Genomic DNA, 26,316 nt, shown 5'->3' with positions numbered 1-26,316 from the left:
ACCAGGATAAGTGCAATTCTCACTCAAACCCTATTTTCTTAGCATTTTGTATGCACTACTGGTTTTTATAAATGAGCTAAAAATTGGGGTGCCTGGGTGGTTCAGATGGTTAAGCGTCTGCCTTCGGCTCAGGTCATGATCTTCAGGTCCTGCGATCCAGCCCCATATAGGGCTCCCAGCTCAGTGGGGAGTCTGCCTCTCCCCCTCTGCCTCTCTCCTTCTGCTTGTGCTCTTTCTCTCTCTCTCTTAAATAAAATCTTAACAAAATAAATAAATAAATGAGTTAAAAATTGACTAAGGATGAGAGTAGAGGGGAAAATAGCCTAAAAAAAGTAACAGAAGCTGCAGGTTATCCTTCCTTTTCTTTCATAGCAGGGATCAGCAAATATTTTCTGTAAAGGGCCAGACAGAAAATATCTTAGGTTTTGTGGCCCATATGCTCTCTTTCACAAGTACTCAGCTCTGCCATTGTAGTGTGAAAGCAACAGAAATTATGTAAATGAATGGGCGTGGTTATGGCCTAATAAATCTTTATTTACAAAAGTAGGCAGCGGCCAGATTTGGCTTGCAGGTCATAGTTTGCCAATCCTTCTTCCATAGTAATAGTATCCTAAATTTTATAGATGGGCACCATGGCCACTTGGAATAAAGACTGCATTTCTCAGCCTTGCTTGCAGCTAAGTGTGGTCATGCAATTAAATGTGATGTGTGGGATACAAAAAGTAGTGTGGGGGTGGAAGAAGCATGCATTTCTGTCTCCTGTTCTCCCTTTCTGCTGACTGGAATGTGGTCACAATGGCTGAAAAGTCCAGCAGCCATCTTGGACCAGATAATCATCTCAGGACAGAAAGGCATGCCTTAGAGAAATAACAAGACAGGAGGTGACTAGATCCTTGACATCTTGGAATGTCAGGTAGACTCTTGAATATATAAGAAAGAGGTAAACTATTATCTAGTTTAAACCACTTTGATTTGTTTTTTTTTTTCTGTTAATCACAAACAATCCTAACAGATCAAGCAAGAATTCAAAAAGCACAGTAAATAAATAAGGAGCTGCTCAGTAAATAATTTTTACTGAATTAAATGACCATGAATTCAAGTTGGCACTACATGAAATGAGGCTGTCAGGGTTGGCTCAAATGATCTAAATGTCCTGGGGCGCCTGGGTGGCTCAGTCATTAAGCATCTGCCTTCAGCTCAGGTCATGATCCCAGGGTCCTGGGATCGAGCCCCGCATCGGGCTTCCTGCTCAGCGGGAAGCCTGCTTCTCCCTCTCCCACTCCCCCTGCTTGTGTTCCCTCTCTTGCTGTCTCTCTCTCTGTGTCAAATAAATAAATAAAATCTTAAAAAAAAAAAAATCTAAATGTCAACCTTTTTTTTTTTGAGCAAGAGAGAGTGAGCACAGGCACAAGGGGTGGGAGTGGTGGGGGGGAGGGGCACTGGGCAGAGGGAGAGAATCTAAGCAGACTCCATGCTCAGGGTGGAGCCCAACACGGGGCTCAATCACAACCCCAAGATCATGACCTGAGCCAAAATCAAGAGTCAGGCGCTCATCCAACTGAGCTACCCAGGCGCCCCGATCTAAATGTTAACTTTAACTACAAAATGTAAAAATGTACTTGGTTTACGGTATTTGCAATACCACATTCCTGTATATGAACTTTCTTTGTAGAAAGTAATTTCATATATTCATGATATGAAATAGAGAAAAATTAATTTCATCAAAAGGGAGTAAAACAAGTCTAAATCTAGTTATAAAGTGTGAATTAAAAATTTATAACTAAAACACTCACTAATTACAGGATAAGCCGCCATTATATATAGTAGTCGTATTTATATCACAGTTTAGTCACTGTGCTACAGAAATAGCTTTCTTAATTAGTTTTTACAAATATTTCTCTATACCAATAATACCATTAAAATAATTTTTCCATCTCTATCCATCTCCCCACCACTCCCTATAAAGAGAGTATCTCATTGGGTACTATTTGTCTTTCTAGGTTAAAAAAAATTCTGAAGTAAGCTCTAACTAAACTCTTACAACCTTGTTATTCAATGTGTGGTCCTTAAAAAACAAAACAAAAGCAAACAAACAAAAAAGCAAAAATAGACCCATAAATATGGAAAACAAACTGGTGGTTGCCAGAGGGGAAGGCAGTGGGGGATGGGCAAAATGGGTAAAGGGGAGCAGGAGGTATAGGCTTTCAGTTGCAGAATGAATAAATTACAGGGATGAAAGTTACGGCATAGGGAATATAGTCAGTGGTATTGTCATAGTGTTATATGGTGACAGAGGGTAGTTACTCTTGTGGTGAGCAGGCATAACATATAGAGTTGCCGAATCACTATGTTGTACACCTGACACTAATGTAACATTGTGTGTCAACTATACTTCAATTAAGCAAGCAAGCAAGCAAGAGTATGGTCCTTGGACCATTAGCACCACCTAGGAGCTAGTTAGGAATGCAGAATCTTGGGCCACACTGTATCATAAGCTGATTTTTAATAAGATCCCCCCAGGTGACTTTGTATGCATGTTCAATTTTAAAAGACTGCTTTTTAATTCTTTTGCACTGACATCCAGTAGCAAATATCCTTTAACTCCTGTTAGCTCTTTCAATCTCAAAAAAACCCAACAACCTAAGTAAAATACTTCTGTATTCCTAAACTACCTACCAAACACAATAACCCAGGTCAAATATCAGGAAACCAGAAAAAGAACTAAAATTAAAATATATGTCTCATAGGATCACATTCTTTCCCTTTTGTGATCTTAAAGCACTTCTTTTTACTAGGAAAGCACCTAGGATTAGGCTTATCTCAGGTCTTGAGGATGAAGAATGAGATTGTAGTCATAAATCCTTAACAATAAGATGCCATATCTGTAAAGCTATCTGTAAAGCTATTTGGAGATCCTACAGAGTCTATTAAACTTTGATAAATAAAACTAGTGGCTTTATTTCTTGAAACATCAATTCATTAAGGTCCTGATACATAGGCTATTACATAATACTCTTTTCACTACAAATATGTCACTTTCATGAGTGCTATAAATGAAAGAATATAAAAACTTGTATCTTTTTTATGCTGGTTAACATACCCAAATGTATGCTTTAGGGATTTGGAGGAGAGCACAGATGTAACCAAAGGTTTAAAAGTACAAACTTGGAAGAAAAGTTAAAAGCTTCTAGAATTAGAATACTTAAAGGAAATTGAAAAATAATCTTCTAACCTTTGTCAAAGAATGGCTTCTGGCTGTTCACAATCTCTAACATCAACCAGAAAAAAAATTAGTTCCATATAAAGGATGAGAGTTTCAGGTAAGGCATAAAATTAATAATGGAATATCTCTTTCTTTGAGGGTATTTAAAAATATATTGGGTAGAATCCCATCATTATCTAATTGTGGCCTCGACTAGATGTGGAAAGATAGATTGTATAACTCCTCAACGTCTTTTTCAACTTAACATTTATTGAATAGTCTCTGTATAAATAAAATTCCATAGTGAAAATCAACTCAAGCACCTTATACCTTCCGCCATTCTGTTTTCTAAGCTTTGGCTGAAATATTCAGAAATACTGGCAGCTATATTACCTCTTCTGAAGAAGAAATAAGTAGTAAGATTCTTGATCCCTTTCATACTGGCAGTTTTAAAGACTTTTAGTGTATTCCTGATACTTCTTTGAATTCATATTCTTATGTACGTAATTCTTTTCCTGCCAGTTTGATATATCAACTCATGTCTGAATTAAAGGCCTTATTAAATGTCTGAGTCAAGAACAGCAAGATTCATTAGAGATCTGTTGTTGAATGCCATGCGTTTTCTATATGGCAACTTTAGGGTGACCAACTATCCCATTTTGCCCGGGACTGAAGTGTTTACTGTGACAAGAGACTTTCAGTGCTGAAGTCAAGAGAGTTGGTAACTCTATAATTTAATAATACATCTTTGTGTATGTGTGTGTGTGTGCGTGTGTGCGCACATGGGTGCATCCTCATATGTACCTGCTCATACACATTTATAATTTTCATGTTCTTCTGGATTTAACTTCACTTTAGAAGACAAAATAACAAGCAAATAAATATATGCCTCTTTTCAATGTATGGGCTATGGAATGAACTGTGCCACTAAGCCAGTAGTTAGCTGTTTATCAACTCGTTTTTTAAAAGGGTAAGAAAAAAATCTGAAGCTCAATATCTGTACTGCGAAAAAAAAAAAAGAAAAGAAAAGAAAAATTCCCCAAATAGAGACATCTTATCTTGACTATGGTACAATGAACAGTTCCTGAAATGGTGCTTTCCTTTCAGCGTTGGTAAATCCATTTTTCCAAGAGTAGATTCATTTTCGTCTTGCGAAGCTGACAGACAGAACTTCACACACTGCAACGGGTGGAGGGCATACTCTGAGCCAGGTGGCTTGTCATGTGTAATGAAAGGGATTTTCACCATCTTGTCAATCTTATTTTTTCAAAATATTCATAAAATGGTAGAACTGGCTGTATCTGTTTCTTTTAAATAGCACTGCAGTGTAAAACAACTGATGCTGAATTACTCAACTTAAAACTTTTAGTTCCAAAAACTGTTTTGAGGATATAGGAACATTGATTGAATCAAAGCAAATCCATGAATCGAGAATGATACTTAAAAAAAAAAAAAGCCTTCTCCCCCCTCCCCCAGATGTCATCATTTGAGGGAGTTATTAAGTAAGCTTTTTCCTTTGAACACATGTATCTAATACGGAATATTAAACATTTATTCTGCAGTTCCAGTTAGACTATATTACAGAGTAACCAAAACAAAACAACCCCACTTGATGAGGAAAAACTTTATCTCATAGAAGAATGTCACCGACTAAGAGAAAAGGAAGGATTGAATTAGATTTTAATCACTGTTGATCCCTAATGAAATTATTGACGCAGGCAAGGATTGTCAAGTAGTGTTAAAAGCATTAAGTGCATGATTTATGGGGAATCTGACTTTCACCGAGAGCCAAAGTAATACCACAAAGATTTCTTTCTAGTCACAGGAGAAAAACATAAGTGTACACTTGTAGGGGGATCAGATTTTCATCACCCGAACCCGGTGCGCAAATTTAGCCCCATGAATGGTGGAGCCATTAAATATTATGTCTCCTGATGTGGCACAATAAACTACAAACCGTCACCTATGGCATATCCTAGCCAAAATGTTTAACACGAACCCAGCAAAAAGCTTAGACCTAACTTTCAGCATAAGAAAATATAGGGTAGATGGGGGAAGTTCAATGAGCACCAGAAGGCACCCAGACAAAATTAAGATGAGTCATTCTGTTAGGATCCTTGGTCTGGTCTATTCCACAAGTCAGTGTACAATGGGAAAAAAGTTAAGGATGATGCTAGAGTAAAAGAAAACTGAGAGCCATAAAAACTAGATTCAATATGTAGGACTAACTAGCTCTAAAGGGTATTATGAGGATAATTGAGAAAATCTGATTAGAGATAGACTGTTAGATAAGATTAAAATTTTGACTCATAAAGGGAAAGATCATTAGAAAACCAGGGTACAGGGGCACCTGCCAGGTGGCTCAGTCGGTTAAGCGGCTGCCTTCGGCTCGGGTCATGATCCCAGGGTCCTGGGATCGAGCCCCACATCGGGCTCCCTGCTCGGTGGAGAGTCTGCTTCTCCCTCTCCCTCTGCCTGCCTCTCTGCCTACTTGTGCTCTCTCTCTATCTGTCAAATAAATAAATAAAATCTTTAAAAAAAAAAAAAGAAAACCAGGGTACAGAACAACTTGCAAAGTATTATCTCATTTAAATAAAAATACATCCATAAATATAAAGTATCTGAAAGCAAATCAAAATGATATTAAAGATAATCCCCAGTAGCAGGAATATAGTGCTTTTCTTAATTTTTGCTTATCTAATTTTCTAGCTTTCTCAAGGTACTTATGCAGTGTTTGTAACAATAAAACGTTTCTTTATTAAAAAACTGTAAGAATTATGCACTGAGGGTGGGAGTGCCATGATTCAATGCCCTTAGAGTTTTAGACCGTTCTGGTACCTGCACTGATTACTGCAATAACTTTCGATGACTTTAAACAGAGAACTTTTAATCCTAGGTAAGGACTATTGGTAAAGATTTGCTCATCCTCCTTTTGTTTATTGCCAATAATATGTCTTCTGAACATAAGAAAGTGATTGTTTTAAAGGAAGGAAGGAATTAAAAAAAAAAACAAGCAATGAAAGGAAGTTTGTGAAGAGGGGAACGGCGAAGGACAGAGGTGAGACATGAAAGAGGAAGCACATGGTATCTATTTTCAAGTACTATGATACACATATGAATGGAACCTCCTCTGCCGCCCCTACCATTCCACCTAGCTAACTTCCTATCATTCCTTTGGGAAGCCTTCTGTCTCCCCAAGTCTGTGCACAGCCGTTTTAGCCATATAAACAATCTCAACACGCTATATTAACTACCTACCCACTCACCTCTTTCTCTCTAGACTGAGAGTAAGGGACTGATTTTTGAAACCACTGAATCTCAAGAATCTAGCACAATGCCTGGAATAGAATGGATGCTTATATATAGACTCATTCAGAAGAAGTGCTCCAAGAAAACACAAACTAATATTTATAATATTAGAAAGTGCCCTAGCCACTAATACAAAATCTCTATATGTCACAGAAATTAAAGAAACACATTCTGAAGTTAATGATATCCAAAACAACCAGACAGAGAATTCCTGCCAAGAAGGCTGTAGACTTCTGGAAATCAATGCTCCACAAGATCAGCTGATGATTTCAGATATTCTAGCCTCTACTCTGTTTGCAGATTTAAGATTGCAGAGGGCACCTTCCGCGGGAGGGAGGTCTGCTTCCCGAGTATGTAGCATGCAGCCCCCAAGCACCCTCCAGTACCTCTTCCATCTTACTGGGAAGCCAGAGTTGTCATAATCATAGGTCCAGGGCCAGACCTGCATTTCAACTCCTCAGGTCCACAAATGAAGTCCCCAAACTTGCCAGATTCCTGGCTCCATTATTTAGTAACTATATGACCTCGAATGCAGATTCCTCATCCATAAAAGCCTGATACTAGAACTGTGCCCAGGACATTGTGTGAATAAGAAATGAAGTGATTCACATAAAGCCCTGGACAGTGCCTTTCCTAATTGTCAGCTCTTGTTACTGTTGCTATTCTCTCTCACAGTGAAGGATTCCACTACACACCCAGTTACTCAGGGCTGAGAGTCATCCCAGAGGCCTCCCTGCCCCTCCCACAGTGAATCAGCGATGTCCACAATTAGCATTTATGACTGCTCCATTTTTAAATGAAAATGAAAGCAGTGGGCATAAAATACAGTCCTCCCAATATCTAGCCTTTGCCCATTTCTTGGCAGGCTCATGATTTTCACCATTTCCTTTACATGTCGGAAACCTTAGCTTTAAGTCACGGTCATTTGTTTATCGTCTTAAAGATGTGACTTTCAATGGGAATCTACCTTACTGTTATTTAAAAACAAAAAACATAGAACACTGTTCATCTGCCCCCTTCAGGTAAAGATGACATTTAACAATAATTGAGAAAGTAACTGCTTTCCAAAAGACACTCATGATTTAGAAATGTACCCATCATTGTGTGATTTTGTTCCTGAAAATGGCTTGTATTGCTTATTGAAACTCCTATCATACTTTAAAAACTTGAAAACAGAATTTTAAAATCTCTCAAAGAGTTTCAGTGAATTATTAAAGTCAGTTTTTTAAAATAAAAGTGTAACATGTTGTGATTAATTTACAAAAACTGGTTAATATCAAGGAAGACTTGTAAGCATAATTTTAAGCAAACTCTTTCTATAATTTGTGGATGGGCTGAAAACAAATGGTAAATACAGTCAGAAATCGACCTGTTCTGTGTGAACCTGTCTTGTCTTGAAGTACCTTTTTTAGAGATGACACGAAAAACAAGTCTCTGATTAACCTGAACTTGAGTCCCAACCTTTAAATTATTAAGCCAAGATTTTTTTAAAGTCTGAGGCAATTCATATTATATTGCTTTCACTAAAAATAGCCTGTTAATCATATTAATAAATATTTCTTTATTAACAATTATATTTTGCTGGAGCAAAAAGTATTTTTGTATCATTGAAAGATAAAACAGTTATTTTAAAATATTGTTTACCTTTGCCTTTTAGACAAATTTATGGTTTTTTGTATTTTACAATTTACATGATATAATAGCATAATAATGCACATACACTATTTACAAATAAATGATTACATATTAGAGATACCTGCCTAAAATATTTTTACTCATCAGGGTGTATAGTTAAAAGAGATTAAGCACCATTGCCCTAGATCAATTTTTTTCTCAAGCATGGTTTGAGAAACACCTGTGTCACCTTGTCAGCATCACCATGGGGCCTAAGCCCATGTATAGTTGGAATCTGGAATGTGCATTTTTAACCAGTACCCCTGCTTAAGGCAGTTCATAGGCTACATGTTGAAAAACATGGTGTTGAAGGAAATTTAAAAGCATTTTGTGGAGCTCATGATTGCCTGTGAATAAGGCAAGTAAGTGGTAGCCAGATGCAGTGCCCATAATCAGCTGTCTCCTTGTACATTTTAAGGGAAATACTTGGCAAAGCTGACTTCGCTCAAGTGTATAATCCTCCGACCCTCAGGGATGACATTATTTCCCAAAGGATGGCTCTGTAATAATTGCCCCTGCTAAAAAATATCGGTTAAGTGTCTGCCTTTGGCTTGGGTCATGATCCCTGGGTCCTGGGATCGAGGACCTGGGACCGAGGCCTGCTTCTCCCTCTCCCTTTGCCTGCCGCTCTGCCTGCTTGGCTCTTTCTCTATCTTTCTGTCAAATAAATAGATAAAATCTTTTTAAAAAAATGTATGTTTCCCTGGCACGGCTTTAAAAATGACCGTGCTTTCTGTCACTTTAGGTGTTGTCCTGCGTGTTAATCATTGTAGGATCATCAGAGGATACACTGATGGAAAAGCTTCGGTAAGTGTGATTTCATTTTGATTCATCAGAGGGCCCAAGTTTAATAAAGTAAAAAAAGAGAAGTAAGTATGTAAATAAATAAATACGTAAAAACTGAAAAGCACTCAAAACAACCAATATCACCCTTAGACCCAGGCAAAAGGCCACTGCCCCGAACCTTTCTTTTAAAGGACCTCCATCACACACATGCATGCAGGTAACTGTATTAAAGAACACAGGGTGCTTCTGTTGTGTAGGATTTAGCACTCACTGGAACACAGTGCAACTTAAAACCCAAAAATCTGCTGTCGTGACTACACTATTCAGGGCCCATAGAAATGCTTCTATACATCGTTTGCTGTACATCCTCAAAGTAAAAGGTGATCACATCCAAAAACTGTAAAGGTTTGGGTTATCCTGCTAAGAGCATTGGAGGTGACCATTGCTTCCAAGAGCAGGGAGAAAAGACAAATTAATCACCTCAGCAAATTCCACGAATGCTATCTAGCCTTACCTCATGCAGTATTTGTTTTCCAGGAGTGCCTGCCATCCTTTTCTTGCTTCTCCAATACATGGTTCTGCAGGTATTCAATGTTTAGCAAATCTCTGCAATGGTGGCACCTGGCAGCAAAAGAACATTTTGCAATATTAAACAATTCATGTCACTCAAAGATTGGTAAGTGTGCAGATACAGACAAATCATTCACAAAACTGGTTACCAATGTTTTACATTGACAACCAGCTGTGCCTTGAACACTAGCATTAACAAATAATTTTATTTATATAAAATATTCTAAATTAATTTTTCAAAATATTAAATAAAATTTCAGCTTTAAAATATAGTATTCATTCATTATTAATTTTTCTTTTCTATTTGAATATTATATATAATGAATTTTAGAATAAAAATAGCACTTTGTAATAATATATATTAAAATAAATTTAAAGTTTTCTATATTTGTTTTAATGTATATTCTTGATGAAAATATATTCATATGTTTCAGATATTCAATATATTTTGGACACTTTTAGTAGAATTACATTTTATTTGAATTCTTTCAGAACACAAATTGTGAGAGAATATTGATTATAATAATATAGTGATTTTTACTGAAATGAAGACCAGAAAAATAAATTTCATTAAATAAATACATAATAAATTATGAATTTAATTAAACCAACAATTAAACCAACTAGTCTTTGATATTTTCCCAACAAAAATCATAACTTTACATAGTTTTCGATTTTTCCTTATGATAGTAAGTTGTCAAGGTAGAGGGATGTGACATATTTTATTAAACAGTGGTTTAGCTTGATTTGTAACTTTTAAATATTTAGACATATGGTGTGTAGGCGTTCATTTGTACTCTTGCCTTGGACTACACAAATGTTAGAGGCAGGCCTACAAACTATCACAAATGAAAACAAGACAAAACAAAACAAAATAGAGACAAAACAGCAAGAAGAAGCTCATGACGTTGTATGAACCTCTATCATCTCTGTAGGCTTCTCAGTCAAAGCTACTGGTTTTCACCCCACTTGAGATACGCCACTTACAATCATGCTGTGTCTACTCCTCTTATAAAGCAACATTTCCAAATTGCTGGGGCTATTCCAAAGCATGTTTGTTTGTTTTTTTTCCATTGCTGAATCACTTCACTGCCTGGTAGGAAGGATGTTCTCCAGATTTAGAGAAGCCACAGAAGAGTCAGCACTTATTGGCTTTTGAGTGTGAACCCACACACGAAGATGAACAGGAAATAGAGCTTTTTACCATGATGTCGGAGCTGTGGGAAGTCGTCACATTCTAGGTGACACTGAGATCCCACTGGCTCCCCACCTAGGAAAAAGGTCACATACAGAAAGAAAAGCAAACACATTGGCATTGAATTTCCTGCTGTTATGTGAGGAGCCAAAAGTGTGCAACCACATATTTGGCTGTGCCTACAATTACACAGTCAAGTATTTAAAGTTCTTTCTCTCTACCCTTGCTAGGTACCTTCAAAGAGGCAGTGAGTTATAGTCAGGCACTCGCCTGACTGCATTCAAATCCTGGCTCCACCAGGGATCAACCCGTGACTTAGGGCAATTCTATGCCTACGTGTCCTCTTCTACAAAATGGGCGCTAATGGGTGCTTACCGCAAAGGGTGGCTGTGAGATTTACATGAGTTAAGTACCTAGAATAGTACATGGGCGTGTAGTAAGTGCTGTGTGCATATCATGTAAATTTTTACAAAATCCGTAATTATGTCCCGATTTATAAGAGTCCAGAAGAGCCGTATTAGGACATCTTGAGCTGACTGCTACTGCAGGTCCAAGGAAAAAATTGTGACATCTGGGTATTGTAAGGCTTCTCTTATCCTAGACTCTGGCTATTTAGATTGCACAATTCACTGGCATACACACCTTTTTTCCTTTTCCCTTTCTTGTATAGCCCACTCTCCCTTCTAAACAGGATTTGTGGTAGCCAACAGCATCAAATTAGCAAAGATAATGAATATCAAAACAAACGGATGGCTAATCAATTACTTAGGATCACGGCACAGTTCTAGGTGCAGACCTGACTCTGCCCCCACAAACATGCTTGTGGGAACTGGGGGGGTCTGGGGCCCAGACACTTGGGCAAGAGTTAGTCTCCTCAAGCTGAGGAGCGGTGGGGGCTTCTCTCTCCAAGCCTTAAGAATTACCTCACTGGGGGCACCTGGGTGGCTCAGTCGTTAAGCGTCTGCCTTCGGCTCCGGTCATGGTCCCAGGGTCCTGGGATCGAGCCCCACATCGGGCTCCCTGCTCGGCGGGAAGCCTGCTTCTCCCTCTCCCACTCCCCTTGCTTGTGTTCCCTCTCTCACTCTGTCTCTCTCTGTCAAATAAATAAAATCTTAAAAAAAAAAAAAAAAGAATTATCTCACAGCCACATATGACAAGTTTATTCACAAAACTCCTCTCCTCCAATCCCCCTCTCCCTTCAACAGTTTTCCAAAGGCGTTTAAGGTGGAAGGCCAGAGGCAGGTTGCAGGAAGGCCTGGACAAGGGAAGGAAGAAGGAAAGATCATGAGCTAACCCGTGTGTTTACTCTTTCCGCATTTTTTTTTTCCAATGGAAGCCCTAAAAATCTCTCTTGAAACCCAGAGGTTTGGGGCATAAAACTTGAAAAGTCTGATGTAAGAGGTGAAAATGCTGTTTTTCAATCAGGCTCAAATTTCTGAAATAATGATCTTTTTGCATGTTTTCGGGAAGGATGTTGGTAATATGGTTACAAAATTTTTAGCAGACACATAAAATGGCCCTTCTATCGTCTTCAAGCTCCCTCATGCATTTCTACAGATGATTTACAGATTTACTGGATTCAAGCAATCTTTATATCAGACACCTTAGAACATTTTAGATGAGGTATGTTTGTTTTCCCAGGCTTTCTTAAGTTTATAAGCTGGGCAAAGATCATGTCTTCTAAATCAAATTCTATGCAGTTCTTGGCACAGGATTTTGCATGCAGGTGTCCCATAAATATTTACTGTTGATGATTTAAAAAGAAAACAATGAAAAAAATAGTTTGAATTTTGTGGGGTTTTGGGGAGAGGCAGGAGGAGGTGAGCCAGAAAACAGTAATCCTTATAAATTAATCACCTTTTTCCATGACTTAAAAAAAATAAGCATCAAAACCCAAACACCAATACTGTGTTTAAAGGTATGTCAATACCTTTTTTAAAAGGGGTAAAAATATAAAAAGAACAGCATCAAAAATATTGTAAAAATAATTAGGCTAATTCTCTAAACACATGTAACACATTCTCAGGAGGAGTGGGGAGAAAGCATGCTTTCTTTACATCCCCTTTCCAGTTCTCTTTGTTTGTGAAAGCCTCTAGTCATCTAAAAAGCCCTTTGCTTAAGCCCACTGGTGGTAACTTTGTACAGGTGTGCATTCTGGAGGGTACAGGCTGTTCCCTTGGCCAGGAAACCCCAAAATACAGTGACTTCAAGAAGGGGAGGTCTTTTTGTCTCTCATAAGAGTCCAGAGCTGAGTAGCCCAGGTCCAGGGGACCAGCAAACACAACCTCCAGTCAAATCTAGCCTGCTGTCTGTTTCTGTCTCTGAGGCAAGAATAGTTTGTACATATTTAAATGGCTGGAAAAAAAGTCAGATCAAGTATATTGTGTGGCACATGAAAATTACATAAAATTCAATCTTCAGTGTCCATTAAATAATTTGACTGAAACACAGCAACACTCATTCATTGACTCATTCATAGTCAAGCATTATCTATGTCTGCTTTCATACTGCAATGGCAGAGTTGAACAGAGACCTTATGACCCACAAAAGCTAAAACATTTACTGTCCGGCCCTTTCCAGAAAGAGTTAGCTGAGCCCAGGCCCGGAAGCTCTCACCCATGTGGTCCATTCGAGGCCCCAGGTTCCTTTCATCTTGTGGCTCTGCTGTTCTTTGAGTTGTTATCTGATCAATAGATGTGGGTCACTGCCACATCCGTGTTCCAGTCTTTGGTAACAGGGAAGAGTTAAAGAGGAGGACAAGCATTTTCTTTTTAAGCAGGTTAAGCAAAAGTTGAACACATCACTTTTGCTCACATGCATTCCTTTGATGAACTTATTCGAATATCCTACACATAGATGAAAACGGGATAAAAATGAAAGTGGGGAGGATGGATGGGGTGGGGGGTCAGCCGAAAGCTTGATACAGCATGAAGTACATATAGTAATTAAATTGAGTACCTGACGTCCATTAGGCTCCAAACATCAAGTCATACTAGCTTGTGATCAAAAGTCTTCACTATATTTATTTAAATGGCCACGTTTTGATGTGCAAACAAATTGATTTTCAAGATAGAATAGTCTCCTGGGAGAAATTCTTGCATTTCAATGCACGTTTTGAGGACAAAATGTTCTCCAGATTCCCCTCAGGACCTCAGCATATACTATATTTTCATGTGTGTAATGGAGTAGAGACTCCGTGACTATTGGTTGTGGGTACTGGAGATATTTTGGAATTAAGCGAAGAGATGAGGTACCAGTGTCCCAAGGTTACTTCAGATCCTGTCTCAAGCTCTATGAAGTAGAAAAAAAAAAAAAAACATTAACCCACCTGGATCTCAGCTCTACTGACTGTCTGTACTTTTATGTAGCTGACATTTTGAGGAAATGGTGGCAACAAAATATTTGCATTTTTGTCCAGAGTGAAATTGGCTAATATGCAATCAGATTGAAGGTTCTCATCTTGACTGGTTGCTTTGTGAAAAAAAGTCATTCACATTCCATAAAGAATTGAGCAAGAAAAAAGAGATGCATTTTACTTTTTCAAATAATGGATAGCAGGGACTCATCACTTTGACAAATAACTTTATATTGCTCGTGATCAGTTACCACTTGGTTATGTGATGCGTTTGCAAAGCTCTGTGCAGCCCGTACTCCACTCTGGAGAATATGGCTGCCTGAAACTGCTCTCCTGCTTCGAGCAGGACGGCGACAAAATGAACGGCAACTTCGTCCTAGAACAGTATTGAATTAGCCTTCTAAATTAGAACCATAACCAGGCCATGCATATTACTATTTCGATACTTGACATGCTCTGAAATTAGAAACAGAATAATATTGGAAGTCTTTGGAGCACAAGATGGTTTTAAATTTTTGAAGATTAAATTTATTACAGTCTATTGGGTGTTTTGCAACAACTCTTAAAGCCTTCTTAGACCAACCTACACATGGAAAGGAATTTGCCATGTACACCAGGAAAGTAATTTCAAATCAATGGGAGAAAACTCTTTATTAGACATCATAGGAATAACTGGCTATTCAATTGAAGAAGAAAAAAAAAATCAAATTAGATTTCTACCTCACAACATATACAGATTAATTCCAGGAGGATTAAAGAGCCAAGTGAAAACAATTTTTTAAAAGCATTAGAAGAAAATACAAAAAAAAAAAAAAAAAGCCTTTGTAAGGAAGACACAAAACCCAGAATTCATAAAGGAGAATGCAGACCTATTGACCTATATTCATGTTTAAACCTTCTGTAAGACAAAAACAAAATAGGCAAAAGGCAGACGTCAGACCAGATAACATATATGCAATATATAAAGCATATATATCATGGAAAAAATGATTAATAAAGGACCTTTATAAAATTAACAAGGCATCTGATAAAGATATAAGCAAGTTTCTTCAATTAAGAAATACAAATGGCTCATAAACAAATGAAAAGGTTCTCAAACAATAAGACATTATTTTACTTATCAGACTGGCAAACATTATGAAATCCAAACATAAGAAATGCGGTGTAGCATGTCAGCAAATGGGGCCTTTGTGGGGAGTACATTTTGGAGAGAAATTAGAAATATCTATCAAAATTTTTAAATCATGTCTCCAACCCAGCAATTCTATGTCGGTGTAGCTATTCCTGGAAAAATGTTTACACATGTGCAGAAATAATACTAAACAAGGGTGTTTAATGTTTATAATAGTGAAAGCTGAAAAGGCAACAATGAGGATGGGGAATGGCTAAATGGATTATGGAGCATTATGTAACAGTTAAAAATATGGAATTACACGTATATGTCCTAATATGAAAGTTCTCTATGAAGTTGAATGAAAAGGCATGTTTTAGTTTAATTCTGGGTGTCTGTGAGTGTGTACATTTATATAAGGGTATAAGTATGGTCTCATCTCTTTCAAAAGGTCATAAAACAAAACTATAATGTTTTGTTTGCATTCACGTATGTGAACGCAGCGAAAAAAGACCCAAAGTCTACACATCAAACCAGCAGTGGCCACCTCTTGGTGGTTGCCTCCCAGGAACGTGATTGGGTGGAGCTGAAGAGGAACTTTCACTTGTACTCTATCCCTTGGTTGTGAGTGAACTTATGGAGAAGACCCTCTCCCAGAGAATTTAGCCTGCATTATTTATGCAATTAAAGTTAAATTACAAACAAAGCACAAATGCCTTGTGAGAAATTGGGAGAGCCCCCCCCCATTCTCCTGGTTTGCCCACAATGTTTCTGCAACTGTGATTTTCACTACTCCTTCCGTTGTTCCACTTAGGCACTTCAACATGTATCTCTGCAAGTCACAATGGCCAAGTGTGAGGTGAACCTGCTATTTGTTCATAAATTTACTATTTTATAACATTTGGACAGGAAGTGACAGTCATTCCCTGGCTTTGTCATTTATTTCATTGCCTATAAGTAATAACTAGGAAAGAAAGTTTAAAAGCAATCCTTATTTTCAAAAACTTTAACCAATATTTGTTCTGAAATGTCAGGCTCCTTCATAAAATATCAAAATGCTTAAAATAAAGTCTTCTTTTTTTTATTTGAAAGTAAAAATTACTTATATTTATAACTACACTCTAGGTCTAATAGAATGAATTAAGATTTCTGCCAAATGTTCTTACTTAACATTTTTCTAGCTTTAGCAATGGCAACACGTTACTTTCACGTTTTAAAAAAAAATCTTAATAATAGCATATGGCAAATTTGTGGAAAACTTAGTATCTTCATTTTATAGTTTAGTAAATTCAGGCTAAACCAAGATCAAATTAACCAGAATTAAGATTAGGACTCAAATTTTCTGACTTCTGGCCTAAGCTGTTTTTTCTTTTCCCTGCATATGGCTATCTCCCACAAATTACATACTCTCTTAAATCTTCTGATATGTTTTCTAAAACTTCAGGGTTTACTTCTGAGGATTATAATACAGCATTTCATATACTGAGATTAGAATATAGCATTAGAAGCTCAGTAAAATTCATCTTCAGAAAAGGTGAAGTTTAAGATAATGATAACTGTATCTCTACTGTGGGTTAAAATAAAGAAGAAACTTTACTCTTGCAGAGAGGATGAAACTTGCAAAAATAAAATTTTGGTCTATCACAAAATACATGCCAATTTGTATATTACAGAGGGATTCTCCATACTATTTCATTTTAAAATCAACCCTTCACTGTTTTTTTTTTCATTTTAAAATGGACTCTAATTACTAAACTATAATCTAAAGTAATTCTGCATTACTTTTTCAGTGACTTAAAAACTAAGGTGTATGCTATTCCTATACCAAATAAAAAATGTTTTGCAGAAAGATTTTTCACTGTATATTTTATATCAGATTTTAAGAAAACAAATCTTACATGTAACTATATCTCAAGTCAAAGTCCTCTAAATGCATTTTAAAATTGTGTAAATGCAGTAAAGACTAAAACAGCATTTGTCCTATGCTAGCCTCCATTACAGCATATTGCTCCATGAGTCAGTATTGTACTATGAAATTGCAAGCAACTACATACATGCCTGTTGCTTTACCCAGCACAGCTGACCAAAATATATGTCAGAGGGGCGTCTTACAGCTGATTTCATTATAATGTCTGGTGACCACCATCAGTCATAGAGACCATAGGACAGAATCCGTCTCTTTCTTCCTCTGAATTATCAATTGTTGTGAAACTTAGTGGCTGCAAGTCTGTGGCTGAAATTTTATGATGTATCCCTGACTTTAAATCCCACAGCGAGGACTGTAGACCGATGCGTATATTGAATTCACACTACAGCAAGTCAAGTGCAGCGCCAACGACAAAATGCGAACGCTCCAGCCGCAAATTATACAATAAAGGAAAACAAGGACATTGGGAAATGTGATCAAATGATAATATTTGCCTAATGCGCAAAAACTTAAACCTTCATCCTTTTCTGCTTTAGATTGTGCCACTGCCCGGTTTGCCGTCGCGTATTTTGGGAGATAATAAAATGGAAAATTCAAAGGTGTGATTAGTCTTGGAAATAATAGCTTCAATATATATAAATATTTAACCACTTCCAGGCCACATAAAAGGAAGATGCTTAGGTGGACCCCTGCCACAGAGTTGGCCAGCCACCTTGAAGGAGAAAAGAACAACTGATGCCCTAACTTTCAGGTTTGGGAAAATCTACTTTCGCTCTTATAAAAAGATGAAGGTGTCGCTGCGGCGGCAAGGCCCACGGCGAGAACGCGGGCGGCTTCGTGCTCGGCGCCTTGAGGATCTTCAAGGCTGCCAGAAGCCCTGAGCTTGCAGTTGCACCTAAATCACAGCTTTCGCTACTCTCATATTTGGGGTGATGGTGGAAAGGGGACTATCATCAATAAGAGAATCTGAGAGGCATTCTCTCTCCTTGCACTGTGTCCCAGCTCTTCTTCCAAGTTCCATCCCCCTTCCTCCATGCAGCTCCCTGGCCCAGGGCTCGCCTTCTCTTCCCTACCTGGGGCACAGTGGGTTGGGCACCTAGGCTCGCCTCCCTCCACCCCTACGTCCCGCGGCGAGCGCAGCCTCTCCAGCGCTGGCCTCGGACGGTGACCGTGTGCCTGGATTTGACACACCCCGGACCTCAGAAGCCCAGTGACACCAGAAAAGAAGCTCCCGGGGCGCCAGCACCTCCTGTAATATGCTCGCGCGTTATAGGCACAAACCCGAGCTCTAACTTCACTCCCGCTAATCTCGAAGAAAATAAAGGGCGCGACGCAATGCTCTCTGGTGCCTAGCCACGCGTGGTTAAATTTCCGGCTCTCCCGCCAGCTAAAACGCGGGATTTGCACCGCAGCCTCTCAGCTCCCAGAGCCCGAGCCGGGCGCTACTTGCGGCTTCTCCAATTTCTCCCCTAAATGCGAAGGAAATAGCCCCTTTTGCTCTGCGCCTGCGAGGCCGGCGGATCTGAGAGCCGGGCCCCGCTGGGGAAGACTGGGCGGGCCGGGGGGCTCCTCGGCGGCGCCTGCAACGGCGGCTCATCTGCGAGGGTTAACAGCAGTCCCCGCGGCCGGGTGGGTGCCGAGGCTTCCTCTCGCCGGCCCGGGAACGTGGATACCGCGCCCGCAGGATGTTCGCCGGCTGCGCCGGGCAGTCAAGAAACATGAGAAGGCCTCGGTATTCCTGTTCCCGGGCCGCGCGCGCCCGTCTGGGTAAATAAAGCCGAGACGACGGCGGTGGCTGCGGTGAGCCGCGCTGGAGCCCGCGCCGAGAACATGCGGCGGGGATGGGAGTGCGCCTAGCCTCGACGCGGGAGAGCCAGCCGCCCTGCCGCCGGCCGCCGGCCCCACCGCCACAGGTACAGCCCTCGGGTCTCGGCGTCCCTGCTCCGGGCCGCGGGACGCGAGGCTCGCTCTGGCTCCCGAGCTGCTGGTTCCCCCCTGCCCCCCGGCGCCCCCGTTCTCCCCGCCCTTCCCCCACCCCCCTCCGAGGTCCAGTGGGCACGCGCCCTGGTGGTGGCCGAGGCTGGCCCGAGGGTCTGCGAGGAGCCTGGGAGCCCACCTGGCCGCTCCTCTTTGCCTTTAAAATTCTTCGCGGGCGTTGGGCGGGGTAGTTCCACAGGGAGGGGATCTCCCCAAGCGACAGTTTGGAGTGAGTCTGGGTTAGGGTAAGTGGGGGAGTACAGGAGCAGAGGCGCTGGGGACTGCGCTTGGGCCGCGGGTGAGGGCCAGGAACCGCGCTTCACACGCCCCCCCCCCCCGAACCCCTCCGGTCAGGACCCAGCTCTCGGACCTTTGCAGCCCCCTCCCACCTCGCCTGCTGCCTGCAGACCCAGACCGCGACGGGTGTCTGTGGTTGCGATCTCTGTGTGGGCTTGGGACAGCCGGGAAGGGTCCGGTATAGCAAACCTTTCGGCGGAGTCGCTAAGAAAAACTCGCCGTTGAATATGGGAGGACAGGACTGGGGTGGGGAAACACTGTGGGACTGGAAAAGGGTGTGTTTTACAAATAACGCAGCATGAACGCAAAGCACTAAGCGCACTGATTTAACAAGAAAAAAGAAAAAAACAAAACAAAACAAAACCAAGGCTAGTCCTGACCTTAGAACAGGGGCTTCGAGCACGGAAATTTGCTTTGACACTTTTCGGCGAGGCTGTGTGCACACTCCAGACACGTACCTGTCTGCGTGGGAGGACTCAGCCTTACGGTACACCGGGCAGCCAGCGGAAGTCTGACTTCACCTCCCCACGAATACTGACGGTAGCTGTCGCTTAATCGCTATGGTCACGGCCCTAAATGTCGCCCGTGGCCGCTGCTGCGGTGGCTGGAGGGCGGGGCAGGGGGCGTTGGTAAGTGTGTGCGCTCTGCGAGGCAGGAGATCTGTACGTGTTGGTGTGGCAGCCCACGCCTGGGCGGGGCGGGGTGAGGGGGCGCTGGCAGCAGTGCGGAGGCGGCTGGGAAGAAACAGGAGCTACCCCGAGGCGCGAGGCGGGGTGATGGGGGCGGTAACTCGACTGCTCGGCGGCGGCGCGGACTTGAACCTGAGGCCCGCGCTCTACAGCCAGAGGCTCCCGGCCGCCGCGACCCGGGAGGTGAGCTGAAAGCTTTCTTTAACCCTGGCAGCCGCAAGCTCGGTGGTGCGCGGACCGCGATGCCTCCTTCCGCTCCTAACACCTATGCAACCTCAGATGGTTCCCCGAGACCCGAGAAAGGGGCGGGTGAGGAAGGGCTCCGAGCTCGAGGCTCACACCCGCGCTGCGGAAGAGGACAGCACTGACAGCGGGCTCTGGGAGGCCTGGGACTCCGGCGCCTTTGACCTGCCGGGACCCTGGGCATCCTGGAGCGGGCTGGGGGATGGGAGGAAGACTCCGGGCCAGGGAGACAATGTGGTGCATTTGTCCCTGACGCCACTTAACTTTCTAGCTCCGGAGTCAGCTAACTTTCCCTGCCCTCACCCCGACCCCGAGGGACCTTAACCGGAATTAGAACACGGGTTTCAGCCAAACCATCCAGGATCTAGAAAACATGAAAATCCCCGGAATCCCGGTGTGGCCTGGGACTCATTAACCGGGACCTGGAGATGCAGTTGTTCATATTACCCCAAATTTTCCCTTCCTTCCAACCCCTCCTTAAAACCCGAGTGGGAGCTCCGAGATGCTTTAGACTTCCGTTGTGACTGAAGAGCACCCCCCCCCCGCGCGCGCGCATATTCCGCTCCGCTAACCCGAGTGCAGTTCTTCCAGATTAAAACCAAGAAAAGAACCCGTTTAGGAATTACTTTCCTTTGCCTACGCAGGTAAATTATTCCTGGTTGAGGTTCCTTGGGAACTCGATCGCCAGGGCAAGGAGGAGGGTAGGGACCTGTCCCGGGAGCGTGCGGGGAGTTGGGGGGAGGGGGGAAGCGGTGTAGCCAGGTGGGGAGAGGCAAGGGGTCCCTTGTCCAGGTGCGGCGGCGCCGCTCCTCCCCTCGGCTCCCCGGCCCAGAGCCTCGGCCAAGCCCGGGGCTCAGGACGAATAGGGATGTGAGCACTGAGCGAGTAACGTGATGCATCTTCTTCTAGAACCCGAGCCCTGCGGAGCTCCCAGCGGCCAGGCCTCGAGGCGCTGCGGCCGCGCGGTGAGCCCCAGCCAGCCGGCACCATGAACACCATCGTCTTCAACAAGCTCAGCGGCGCCGTGCTTTTTGAGGACCGCGGTGCTGCGGAACGGGAACGGGGCAGCCGGCCCTATGGTGGCGTCCTGGACAGTACCCACGCCCGCCCTGAGGTGGGCATTCCGGACGGCCCGCCCCTCAAGGACAACCTCGGCCTGAGACACCGGAGAACTGGGTACGCTCACGCACCCGGGACCCCTGCCCGCCTGCAGCCCGGAGGGGTGGGAGCGGTGAGCGGCGCGGGCGTGCGAGTGGCAGCCGGGGCCAGTGGGTTAGGGGCCCAGAGTTCCCGGGAGGGCAGGTCTCGTGCATTGTCTTTTTAAGGCATTGTTTCTCAAAATTTGGGGGAATCGGTTCATCAGGATAGCTCAAAAGAGGCTTGTTGGAAACTGAGGACACGTGGAACGGCTCCTCAGTCCCCTGACACCTGGACCTCAGGGTAGGGGGCCACCTGCCCCTCTCCGGACCATGGGTGCAGACGCTCGGCTGAGAGCGAGGCGGAGAGGACTGAGCGGGATGCCTAGGAACAGGGCAGGGCCAAGCAGTCGGGGCTTCCCCTCTTATGTCACGACAGGGCCTCGCCACGGCCTCGAAGCTCGCCCCGCCTCGGCCAAGGTGTTGGCAAGGTCGGCTCTCCGCAGGGCGCCCCGGACGCGCGCGCGCGCGGCTCGGCGGGGCCCGCTGCGAGCCCGGAGGGGGAGGCCGCGGACCTGCCGGGCCGGGTTTCGGTCTAGCCGGGTGAGGGGCTGCTGGGGAGCGAGAACTCGCGGGTGGGCCAGCAGCTCCGGCTGCAGAGGCGTGGCGGCGGCTCCCTGAGCGCCCCGCGGGGGGAGGGGCAGCCGTCCTGGCAGTCTCCACCTGAAAGATTGCATCAGCTGCTTGTTCTGCGGCGTTGTTGGTTAGGAAAATAGAGATTAGGTTTCCTCAAAATGTTACTACCAGTCCTTTCGGATGGAGTTGCATTTCAAAGTGTTTAAAGAGGCAAAAGTCCTGGAGGCTGCGGCGCAGGCGCGCGAGCCTCCCCGAGTGGTGGGGCGCGCCGGCGGCCGCGCGGCGACACCTCCCGGAGCCGCGGGGGAGCGCAGCGCCTAGCATCGGACTCCAGGCTGCTTCGGCCCCTTCCCCCTTTGAATGTGCTTTTCCTCACGGACGGAGTTTTCCATACTTTTAAAACTCTCCCTTCAGTCGGGAAAAGGCCCCTAGAGTGGTGTTTTTTGTTTTTTTTTTAAGGTTCTGCGTCCTTCCTCCACAAACATTGCTTGGAAAGTTTCCCCTTTTTCCAGAGGATCAAAGGAAAGAACCAGGGCGGCGGGACGGCCATCATCCCTTGCCTTATTCCCGCCGTCCAGTGGGCGACTTTTCCTTTGACCACGGGCGACGGGAAGCCCCGAGCTGCTGGCATGAGTTCCCTAGAGCTGGCAGCAGCCTGACCCGGCCCACGAAACCAGAGCCACTCCAGGGCGCCGGCGCAGGCGGGCGAGGAGAGGGCGACAGCCCTGCTGCGCAGATCTATAGCCTGAATAACAAATTCCCTCAGATCATTTCACCATCGTCACCTAAACCTCTAACTCCTGGCTACTCGCTCCAAGCTAGCCCCCCTTTCAAGATAAACTTAGTGTCGGTCACCGCCACATGACCCCCTGCGACAACCAGGCCATTTCAAAGAGAGACGCCCAGGGAAGGGTATTCGCGCCCAGAAGTCGTGTTGCCCCCTTCCCTGCCTCACCTCAGCCTGGGGGCGCGGGGTGGGCGCGTCGGTCGGAGCCGGACGCCCTGCAGAACCGGACGCGGGCGCGGCGGCCGTTCTCCGGGGGCGCGCGGCTGCGGGCGCAAAGGTGTCCAGCCGTGGGGGGATCCTGGGGGCAGCGGCCAGGCGGCGCCGCTCACCCGAGCCTCCTCCTCCTCTCCCGGTGTCCAGGGCCAGGCAGAATGGCGGGAAGGTGAGGCACAAGCGGCAGGCTCTGCAAGACATGGCGCGGCCCCTCAAGCAGTGGCTTTACAAGCACCGTGACAACCCGTACCCCACCAAGACCGAGAAGATCCTCTTGGCGCTCGGCTCGCAGATGACGCTGGTGCAGGTAACCGCGGCGGAGGAGCCGGCCCGCGTCGTGTGTGCCCGGATCTCCACCTGGCGCCTCCCGCTGGGGAAGGATGGGGCTGGTCGAGGCCGGTCCTGGTGCTCTGGCTCCTGCCTCAGAGGATGCTGAGGGCTTGTAGGAAGTTTCTGGGTTTCCTCTCAATCTTATCTATCAATTCAGTGCTCGTGCTAGGTTCAGGAGGGACTGCACGGTGTTTTGTTAGGGAGGGCAGTGAAAAGTCAACTGCGAGTTACGAAAAGGTGTCTGGGAATCTGGACTCGTGTGCCCTATATTGATGGGTACAGATGGGACTCTCTGCAGTGATTTTCAAATTTGAGTGTGCATCACAATAGCCTGGAGGACTTGTTCAAAGTCACATTGCTGGGCCCCACACCGGAGTTTCTGATTCAGTCGTAGGTTTGGGGTGGGGTCAATATTTTGCATTTCTAACAAGTTCTCAGGATGACACTAAAGCTGCTGGCCCTGGATGAAACTTTAAGAACCATGCAGAAAGGCACTTCAATATTAGGTACCCGTATTAAAGATCAAGTACAGGATAACCTAAAAATTACCTTTACTGACAAAGCTAGGACGTAGGGTGGAAGGGCAAGAAGTGGGTTTTGATTTTTTTTTATTTTTATTTTTTAATAAGAGGCATCCTGAGCATTAGCTAGAATCCACAGAATTTTGCTGCTGGTATTTTTCTACTGGGTCTAAGAAGAGGCCAATTTCAAGTGGTTAGTTTATTTTGTCAAGTGCAGAGAAAGGGTGCAAGTTTGTTTCTTCTCTAGTGAACAAACTCCTTTATATTTGACTAGCTTTTTCCCTACATAGTCTTACTTGGTATTCACAAAAATGGGGTGAGGTAGAGCAATAATAAGCATTTTACAGATGATGTGACCAAGGCACTGTGGCAGTTAAGTATTAGTATGGGGTAGAGGTAGGCCTGGAAATAATGTAATCCCAGATCAAATGCTGTTTCCAACACACCACAGACTTCTTTAATAAATTTGATGACATGAACTTTTATACATGCAAACAACAAATTTATTCAGAAAGAGGAGGAGGAGCTAAATAAGCTGAGAAGTTTCATATATTATAGTAACACTACATTACTGCATTTGTGAAGTTTTGGTCATTCCATTAAATTTATAATGAGAGAGGCCCCAAATGAAAGATAATATTTAACTACTAGATAAAATAAAAGCTGCTTTCCAGAGTATATAAGGTTGACATTTTAGGAATTGCTGGAAAGTTTGACAAAGCATGAAAGTTGACTTGTATTCAAGCTTATTAAAACTATAATATACATTGTCTGCTTATATTCAGAATACAATTGTAGAGAAAAACATCTGTTTTGCTTCATGTTAACAGGCAATAGTATTAATAGTGATTTGCTGCAGCACTGGAGGGGAAAATTTATTTAGTGTTCTTGGCTTAATATCTGTTTAACATAAAACTATGAATTTTCAGTGATTCCAGTCAGAAAAACTTGACTTGTGAAAATAAATGCATACGTTCAAATTTCAGTTTAAACAGGTATGCTATTTATTTTGAAAATACACTAGTTTATAGAGCTATTTGAATGTTTCGTAGTGATGTCAGCAATAAAACATTAGACTAATTCTGGTATATCATACAGTTTCATACTTAATGCTTCTCATTCTTTCATACAGAAAACAAAAAATATGACATATTTAGAACATTTTTTAATTATGAAAAGTAACATTGTCATTAGTAGAGACATTTAAATTTTTGTATACAGTAGTTTTGTTGGGATGCAATACAAGTAGTTGTAATTTTAATACAGAACCAAATTATTTCCTACCTGTAATGATAGTTCAAATACAAATAACCATTCTTTTTGCATTAAGATCTTGGTAATGCTATTACGATTTTCTAACTATATCTTATATTCTCATTATGTTTTCTTTTTCTTACACTAGTCCTCAGAAAATAAAAATGCCACAGAATTATTTAATTTTTAAATGGAGTAATAATTATTTATAATAATAAGTTACCTGCTTAATGATTTCCAAATTTTTATAATAAATGAAGTTGGTTTTTGGAACGTTGTAGTGATAAATGGAAAAAATCAAATGTATAGAATAGCCAAGGGACCTTTAAACATAGTAATCCAATTTGGCTCTGCTTATTTTCAATTAGGCATAATAGGGTATCTATGTAAGAATATACATATATATGTGTATATATGTGTATGTGTATATATGTATGCATGCATATCTATTTACAGCTAACCCTTGAACAACACAGGGTTAGAGGTGCTAACTCTCCCTGCAAGTCAAAAATCCACATATAACTTTTACTTTCCAAAAACATAACTACTAATAGCCTATTGTTGACTAGAAGCCTCACCAGTAACATGAACAAGCAACACATGTTTTGTATGTTATACGTATTATATATTGTACTCTTACAATAAAGCAATCTAGAGAAATGAAAATGTTATTAAGAAAATTATAAGGAAGAGAAAATACATTTACAGTATTGTACTGTATTTGGTGAAAAAAGTCCGAGTATAAATGGTCCCGTGAGGTTTAAACCTCTGTTGTTCAAGAGTCAGCTGCACTTATGTTGACATATATGTGAGAGTTTGTGAAAGTCAGACATACATTAAACATCCAAGCAAATTCTGACTGTATGGGAACCAAATAAATTATGTAAATACTTTACACTTCTGAAGGAAAAAATATAAAGCTATGAGCTGAATAAAACTTTTGATCCCTGCAAATTAGACCCCTATTGAATGAGTCAAGTTCTCCCAGTGAATAAATTCTCTTGTGGAGTCAGCTTCTTGAGAAGAGCAATCATGTCTTTGTCATCTTCATACCCTCATATCATTCCAGCCCCGTACATGTTTACAGAGTGACTAAGTTCTAAT

At 42.7% G+C, this 26,316-nt stretch overlaps 1 protein-coding gene and 1 long non-coding RNA gene across 11 annotated transcripts in view; one reads left to right on the top strand and one right to left on the bottom strand.

The window, feature by feature from the left end:
- Positions 1-19,977, bottom strand: part of LOC118533522 (uncharacterized) — a 203,494-nt gene extending 183,517 nt beyond the window's left edge. For both annotated transcript variants that reach the window (XR_004916270.2, XR_013449029.1), the window contains exons 1-3: positions 19,862-19,977; positions 13,695-14,027; positions 9,486-9,592 (exon numbers count right to left, since the gene is read on the bottom strand). This is a non-coding gene — a long non-coding RNA (uncharacterized LOC118533522). The remainder of the gene's footprint in view (positions 1-9,485; positions 9,593-13,694; positions 14,028-19,861) is intronic.
- The window catches only part of MKX (mohawk homeobox), a 66,180-nt gene continuing 58,180 nt past the window's right edge, over positions 18,317-26,316 (top strand). For 2 of the 9 annotated variants that reach the window (XR_013449027.1, XM_078075295.1), the window contains exons 1-3: positions 18,326-19,042; positions 21,245-21,511; positions 23,255-23,414. Coding sequence is in view for 8 of the 9 variants with exons in the window: in XM_078075295.1 (XP_077931421.1) it covers positions 21,324-21,511; positions 23,255-23,414 (348 nt within the window). In the remaining variant the exon portion in view is untranslated. Of the gene's footprint in view, positions 19,043-19,916; positions 20,033-20,140; positions 20,276-20,876; positions 20,980-21,244; positions 21,512-23,254; positions 23,415-26,316 lie in introns of those variants that run through there. The other 7 variants (XM_078075297.1, XM_078075298.1, XM_078075299.1 and 4 more) reach the window with 7 other exon arrangements.

This window comes from Halichoerus grypus, chromosome 6 (genome assembly GCF_964656455.1).
Source record: "Halichoerus grypus chromosome 6, mHalGry1.hap1.1, whole genome shotgun sequence".
Lineage (NCBI taxonomy): Eukaryota > Metazoa > Chordata > Mammalia > Carnivora > Phocidae > Halichoerus > Halichoerus grypus.
This window is presented reverse-complemented; position numbering and strand designations above follow the sequence as displayed.